This window comes from Zingiber officinale, chromosome 8A, assembly GCF_018446385.1.
Source record: "Zingiber officinale cultivar Zhangliang chromosome 8A, Zo_v1.1, whole genome shotgun sequence".
NCBI classification, from domain to species: domain Eukaryota; kingdom Viridiplantae; phylum Streptophyta; class Magnoliopsida; order Zingiberales; family Zingiberaceae; genus Zingiber; species Zingiber officinale.
Window position 1 is genome coordinate 61,474,298 of NC_056000.1, and position 7,972 is coordinate 61,482,269.

At 34.2% G+C, this 7,972-nt stretch overlaps 1 protein-coding gene across 2 annotated transcripts; it reads left to right on the forward strand.

Moving 5' to 3' along the window:
* Positions 1–779: 779 nt before the first annotated feature.
* Positions 780–6,200, forward strand: LOC122009261 (nudix hydrolase 2-like). 2 transcript variants are annotated; one of them, XM_042565358.1, is made up of 9 exons: positions 780–1,011; positions 2,660–2,877; positions 3,952–4,017; positions 4,398–4,535; positions 4,743–4,820; positions 4,912–4,962; positions 5,085–5,119; positions 5,398–5,506; positions 5,718–6,200. In XM_042565358.1, exons 2-9 carry the CDS (start codon positions 2,689–2,691, stop codon positions 5,910–5,912), a joined length of 861 nt encoding a protein of 286 aa, XP_042421292.1. In that variant the 5' UTR covers positions 780–1,011; positions 2,660–2,688; the 3' UTR covers positions 5,913–6,200. The 2 variants fall into 2 exon arrangements, with proteins under 2 accessions (XP_042421292.1, XP_042421293.1); XM_042565359.1 differs by lacking the exon at positions 780–1,011 and having other exon boundaries at positions 2,637–2,877.
* Positions 6,201–7,972: the final 1,772 nt, after the last annotated feature.

Below are 7,972 nucleotides of genomic sequence, written 5' to 3' on the forward strand. Positions count from 1 at the left end.
ATAGTGTTCCAAATTTAAAATTTAGGATTTAACTATAATTATAGTTGTAATGATTATTAAAATGATTTTGACCCACTTAAATAATTTAAATGAGGTTTAAGTAATTTTGATCAAGTTGACCAAGTATCTTTTAATATGATAATTCTTTGTGTATAATATTTTTTATTAAAATAATATATATATATATATATATATATATATATTTATATTATAGCAATTATTCATATTATAGTAGCATATATATTTTGTAGTAATTATTTATATTAGAGTAGTTATGAGTGAATCAACTTGGTTTATTTTTATAAATTTATTATATGATGACTAGTTTGACTATGCTATGGGGCAAATTAATAAAAATATTAATGGAAGAAAAAAAAATGATAACGCCTACAACGCAGCTCAGAAAATAATAATAAACTCATTACTAAGTGGATGTGTCACAATTTTGAAAAATTATAAAGAGTATTTTAACACTTTTGAGAGCAATTTTTAACATGTCAAATACTTTTATTATATTTTAATTTTACTTAAAATATCGATATATATTTAAAAGTTTTAATAATCACGCGACACGTGATGCCCAATAATGATAATAGATAAATGAGAAGAAAATATTAATAGATAAAACATATATGTATTTATATAATTTTTAATATTTTTCATGACATGAATCACGTTTAAATGGCTTTTCGTAATAATAATGATAATATGTTAAAAATGACATAATATTGTTCAAGATAAAACGTGGTTTATTCGATTTTTTCGAATATATAAACAGAGCATCCACCACCGCCCCCAGGATTGCAATTGTTCCGTCTTTCCTCTCTCCACCGGCGATCTCCTTTTGCTCTGCCTCGCCGGCGTCGATTCCCTCCCTGAAAAGCTGTCTTAACCAGGAAAACTAAGACGATCCAGCGTGCGAAGGCTTATCCGTTTGGTCTCCTGATTCTCCTTCGCTTAAGAACATTCCTACGCTGCGATTTCCGACCCCTTTTTGGGTACGGGAAAAAGGTGAGTACAGAATCGTGGCTATTTGTTGTGTCTAGAATCTATCTTTCCTTGGGGCCTAGATTGGGGGTTTCTGGTTGACTTCGAGCTCGAGATGTTTGTCGATATTGCGCTCGAAGTTCTGCTAGTTCTGGATGCAAGATCTGAAAGTTGTTTTTCTTTTTCTCTTCGTCTTCTTTGCTCTCGGTGGGCGAGTTGAGTAGCACGAAAGGTTTTTTGTTTTCAAGTGCATAATTAGATTGTTTTATGTTGCCTGATGGGTTATATGCTGCTGTTTGAGCGATTTTGATCAAAGATGACTCTTGTTAGTAGTTAAGCTTTACTACCTTTCTTCGAAATTCTGTTGTTAGGAATCTTATATTTAACTCGCGGCCCATTTTAATTCTCTCCACATCAAATTGAATGAACTTCACTTGTGTGGCTACAAAAATTTGAGAAACTTTACTCCTTGCCCTTCTGCTGTTTTTCATGTTCTTCGTTTCTGCAACATGTTAACATGAACAACTTGTTTTATGTCTCTTGTCTTCCTCGATCAAACTGTTCTCTGCAAGATTATTTTGTTTTTTTTTCATGGTTTTTTAATCAATTTTTAATGGAGAAGGGCTTCGACACGGTATGCACTAAAGATGGTACTAGATTCTTTATAGTGGGCGGGACCTATCATTGTCTGTCTTTTTCTCTTAACCTTCCCCATTATCTATCTCACCAATCCAATCAATCTAAAGGAGAAAAAGTAGAACAGGCAAAAAAAACTCCCCAAGCAAGTACCAGTTGACACTTAATTAAACGAATCGTTGGCGTGGGGAATTGAGCCAAAGTTAGTTGTTTGAAAGCTGTTTTGGAATTTTATGGAATCTCTTTACTTTCAAGTTTCCATTTGCGTTGTTTTTTAAGCCTTGTTATAATAGTGAGCTTTTTGTATTTAGCTGGCACAAAAAAGTCAAAATCCTACCTTGAAAGACTGACTCAATCAAACGTGATTTTTTTACTTGTTACCTCTCCTGAACCAACTGACCAAGCTTTATGACCATTCGATCAATAATTTTTAATTCTGTTTCCCATGTCATTACCTAGAGGATCTATATAAATAGGTGTACGTTCATCTACTTCAACATGCACATCACCATCTTTCAATGTGTCCCTTCTTATTTAAATTTCTTTAACTTGTATATCTGTGTGAAGAATTTATTTATTGTTACAGTAGTTATACAGCAGTAAACAGCAAGTCAGCCAGCTGTTAAGAACTGCCTAAATCTCAATTGTTGAATTAGTTCTTTTCCACAAACACACGTCTCCCCTGAATTGGCTTTACAATGATTCCTTGGATCAGATCATGCTCACACATGTTTTCTACCTAATGATCGGGTGTGCTACTGGATAATTTTCCCACCTTATTTCTTTACACAAAGAATATTGACACAAAGATCTAGCTTACATGATACCATCAATAAGTTTTATACTGGCGCATAACATACCTCCAGACATGACAAGCATGTAAATCTACCATATCATAGAGAAACAAATTTTCAAATATTTAGCAGTTCTCTGCTAATCTGAATACCTTCAGTTTTTTATGCAACACTTGAAATCATTCTACAGATTTACATAGCATTATGATCTTTTGTTGCAAATTTTCTTCCTTTATCTGAAGGGGAGCAACAATCTACTCAAGAGAGAACCATGTCAATATCTACCAGCCCATCATCAGTTTTGACTCCAAAATTGCACTATGATAATGATGAGGATGTTGCTTTGCTCACTGCTATTAATGATGAGCACGGGGGTGTCATTGTTGAAATGAAGGATCCCATGAATTCTACAGATTTCAGTATTTCATTAAGAACATCCTTAACAAATTGGAAGAAGCAGGTATTATGCCTATCACTAAATTGTTGGGTTAAATCATTCATTCCCCATCTGCTTGGAAAACAGTTCTAGTATGTAAACCGGTTAGTGAATACTTTGTGAAAACAAGTGTTTCATATGCCAAGTTTATTAATAGTTTAACGTAGCTGTTAAATGTGGACAGATATATGGTTACTCATAATTATCAACACACACAGTTCAGACCTTTCCCCTTGTTTTAGAAAATATGGTATATTTGAGTGCATTAGTTTATAGATAACGATTAGTCAGTTCCATAGCACAATTCTGATGTGATTCCATGTAAACTGCTATGCAACTGACCTTGCGTGTGATTTACACTAATTGTAAAATGTATAGTAACTTTAATCAAGGATTCAAACTGTCTTACATTTTTAGAACTGGCAAATGTGAAAAATGATATCAAAAGATAATAGTTGAGTCTACATAGTATGACACGAGAACAAAAGCTACAGTTAAAACTTGAATGCCTCACTGTTTTCTCCAGAAAATTGAAAAGTGCTAAATTGGAAGATAAAGTTGAGAGTATATAGTAGACAATTTAAATTTGAGTTAAAGTCACTTTAATTTAGGTACCTCCTTGGTGGCCTACACATCTTCCCTGTATGGCTATATCACCAATATCACCTCTATGCTCGTAGATTGTTTTAGGAACTTCAACTGTGCGTTTATCTTAATTTTTGCACCTTCACTTGGAAAATTTTTACACAGATTAGGTTTTTTGTGTAAAACAAAAATTATTTCTAAAATTCTAAAACTTGAATTTCACGTGACAATAAATATATCTCTACCTTGAAGGAAATGGAATCATTTTACCTATTATTTATTTATTTTTGTACATTGAGGCTTGAGCAACCTTGCTTTCTTTTCTTTTCTTATGTTTAGAAGGTTAGTATACACAAAATTTATACAAGCTTCCGTTTTGAAGTATAACATGGATTAGGGAATATCCAATGAGTACAAGGTTTTTTGTTTCTTGGGTTTTGTTAACTTCACTTTTATTGGTCAACATTTCTTGGAGGTTAATGGTTGGCATTACTTTTTCAATTCCTTTTTCAGGGTATAAAAGGTGTGTGGATTAAGCTTCCAATAAAACTTGCAAATCTTATTGAAGTTGTTGTTCAGGTAATTAATCTCTCAAGATAATTACTAATACAAACATATTATCTGATTCTTATTAAATGTATTGTCGTATCCTTTCAAATATTAAACAAGAAGGGCTCCCTAAATAATTTCAAATGCTATGCAAATCTTACATGTCCTAGCATAATCATGGGGGTATGTTGGTCAACAAAATTTCTTAACCATTTGTATTTAGACTATTCATAGATGCAGATGTCCTATTTTAATGCTTAAATTTTATGATATCATGTTTTTCACACACACACACACACAAAAAAAAACATTCCCTTTGTGGATAGACACATGCTGCATGATTTATCCTACATCTCTTCACATAATTCTTACTAGCATTGCTTTTAACACTGTAATTTATGTTGATGCAGGAGGGATTTTTATACCACCATGCAGAACCAACTTACTTAATGCTGGTTCGTTGGCTTCCTAATACTCAACACACGATACCTGCGAATGCCTCACATAGAGTTGGAATTGGGGCTTTCGTGATGAACGATAACAGAGAGGTATCTTAAATGAAAAAAAAAATGCTTTGCTTTTCAATTTTATACATGACAGCTAAAACCTGGCATGGTCCTTGTCTATCTATGATCTATCTAATGAAGATGAACCACTATTGTCTTTTCCTTTGTATATCAATATATATTTTATGATGTTGCTTTTATATTTTTCCTGGCTTACCATTGTTTTTGGATTGTTAAATGTATTGCTAGATTTTGGTGGTCCAAGAAAAGAATGGCATACTTAGAGGATCAGGGTTTTGGAAATTTCCTACGGGAATTGTCGAACAAGTTAATATTCCAACCTCAAATATAAGGCAAAATACTAATGCTTCTGGACAAGAATTTCTGTCTAATAAAAGAACCTCGTTTGTCATTGTAGGCTGAAGATATACATGTGGGAGCAATAAGGGAAGTAAAAGAAGAGACAGGAGTATGTAATAAATATGAACCTTTATTTTGATTTTCAATACACAAAAGAGAAAAAAAATATACAAACTTGGGAGATGTTTTGTAACATCAATCAGTCTAAATGAGTTTTCTGTTTTCTTACAGATTGATACTGAATTTGTTGAAGTTCTTGCATTCAGGTATTGTTATAGACTCATACTTTTGTAATGATCATTTATAATCATTGTTCTGAATTCATATACTGGTGAAATTCCATGGCATTTATATCAGTGTATTTATGCAACCTTAGGGCCAATGGAACATAGGTTGATAGATTATTCTAGGAACATCTTTCAAATTCAATCCTCTTAAATGTATCATTTCGACTGATTACAATGCCAGTAAAAGTCACTATGTCGTTTTGTGTTGATTGTGATACCAATTGATGCTTTTCATCTGTTTCTTATAACATGAACAGGCAGACCCATAAGTCATTCTTCGAGAAGTCAGATTTCTTCTTTTTATGCTTGTTGCGTCCTCTTTCATTCGACATTCACATACAAGAACTAGAAATTGAAGCTGCCAAGGTAGAGATCTTTTTAATTTCATCTTTTCTTCACCTTAACTACATTCCTTTAGTTACTGATACATTCAGAAAGTAACAACACATTGTGTTCTCACATTTCTTTAGAGAAAGAAACATATGTTTCAGATCGGTCCAGTATCTTGTTTGCTTCAATGTTATCGAAAATTAATGCAGATGCAAGATGTAATCATACGATCAATTTCATTATGCAGTGGATGCCAATTGAGGAGTATGCAGAACAACCTTTTGTCCAGAATCATGAGCTGCTGAAGTATATTCTTGATGTTTGCTTGGCAAAGATCGACAAAGGCTACTCTGGATTCTCACCTGTTCAAATAAGCGCAACTTTCTTTGGCCAAGAAAGAGAGGACTGCCTCTTCCTAAACAGCAGAGACTTCAATCATTAAAGACCTGTTGAATCCTGAATTCAAATCCTGTAGAGCGGCCCTCTGTAGGCCTCTTTTCGGTTCCAGTCATGGTGGACTTTTCTTGAAGACCAAGATAAAAATCTGGCCAGATTGGATAGCCAAAAAACGGCATATGAGGGGCTCCTCTAGAGGATTTGTATTCTTGTAAATGTTTGTTTTTGATGTTTACTGTTCTCAGTTGCGATATATGACTTCAAAACAACTATATGTCCATTTTACATGAGCTGTACTGTGAAATCTTTATGATTAGAGGATGCATTCGCTTTAGTTTTGAAATGTAGACACTTAAGTCAAGTGGGTCGATTTTCTAGTTGATTCGGACCAAAATGTGACCCAACTGATTTTTCTATCACTGACCAGATTATTACCCATCGTGTCGTGTGTTTTTGATCATTGTTATTGATATACCCTGGTATATCCATCTGGGATATGAATCGCGTGGGGAGTATGTACCGCTCGGGCATATCTGCCCTGGAGCATGACTTGTTCGGGTCGATGTTGTTGGATCTCTATCTATAATTTATTGGAGGGATAGTACTTACTATATGTCAAAATGATTTGAACTGATAATTTCAAATTTTCAATTTGGCTGAGTAGGCTGTTCGTCAACTTCATCTGGAGTTGTCCAAGTTCGAATGAGAGAGGGAATTTGTCGAATCATTGATCGTTACCGAGTTAGCGAAAGCTCCGAATGCTGAGTTGAGAAAGTTGATGTCGAAGGCTCGAAACGAACACCGAACAAATATGGAGTCTAAGTCCCAATTATGTGAGGGGAGTCATCCAAGGAATAAAGATGCTGAGTCTTACAATGAGATAGATCCTTTAAAATAGATTTATCGCCTTCGATGATATAAGAGATCATGCTTAGACGTCTATTTTTATGATAAAATTGTGAGATCATAAATATAACCTAGCATAAGTTATTATGGAGAACTGAACATATACGTGAGTAATGGATATCTATCTAATAAAAAATTGTACGATAGAACAAAAGGAGGAATAAATGAGGGACAGAGATGGAATGATCTCTCATTTCTTTTGATGTTACTTTGTTAGAATTCTTCACAGAATTCAATCAGTTTGCTCAAGGAAGTAAGTCATCCTTTTATAAACCAACATGTTGTGGCAACGTTCCAAGCAGGTGGCACCCATGCAAAACCAAGCAACGTGGGTTAAGCATGCACAACACGTGGCACTTGAGCACTTGAGCATGACACGTGGCACGCTCATGCAAAGCATGTGTCACGAATGCAAAGCCATGCCATGTGGCATCTTTTGCCTACGCCATGCGAATTGAGTATGAAAAAGAGATTCGTGGCCACTTCTGGTGGATTCATATAGACACACTGTGTCCCAATTGCAGTCCACTTCGTGTAACATATAAAGAACTGTTTTTGGATGAGTACAATTTGAATTCTAGATTTACACCCCTTTCTATACTCGATATCAACCTTCATGCCACTCTTCCCATGGCGGACTAATAACCCATAAGTTTAATTTCCATTCATTTTTTTCCAATAATTTCTCACATAAATAAAAATAAGATATATAATAGTATTTAATAGTTGAATCATCTATAGGATAAATAAATATTATCTTTGAATCTTTTCTTATGAAAATCTATCTGTTCACTAGTTGATCAGTAAACACAATATCTTTGAACTATTTTATTATTTGTGTAAGTATGGACAGATCTCTCCCAAGAATTTCTCTAATATAGCTCAGGTCTCATGAGTATGTTTGTTCATGATCATGAATATGCCTAGTTCTGTGAGAAGCGCTAAGAATTGTATTTTCAATTCTTTTTGAAGTGACTCCACTTTTTTCTCACATAAGTGATCTCTCAAGAGTATTTTTCATTACTTCACTACGATCATTATAAGCAAGAATGCTTATCCTTCATCTGGTCCTTGATTCATCAGGTCATTCCCCCACGGTGATGCCTTTTCATTGCAGTTATGTTGTCCCTTTGAACCTAGTTCTTGGGATCTCCAGTCAGCATAGATTGAGTTTCCTTTGCACCTAGAGTCAGCATCGAT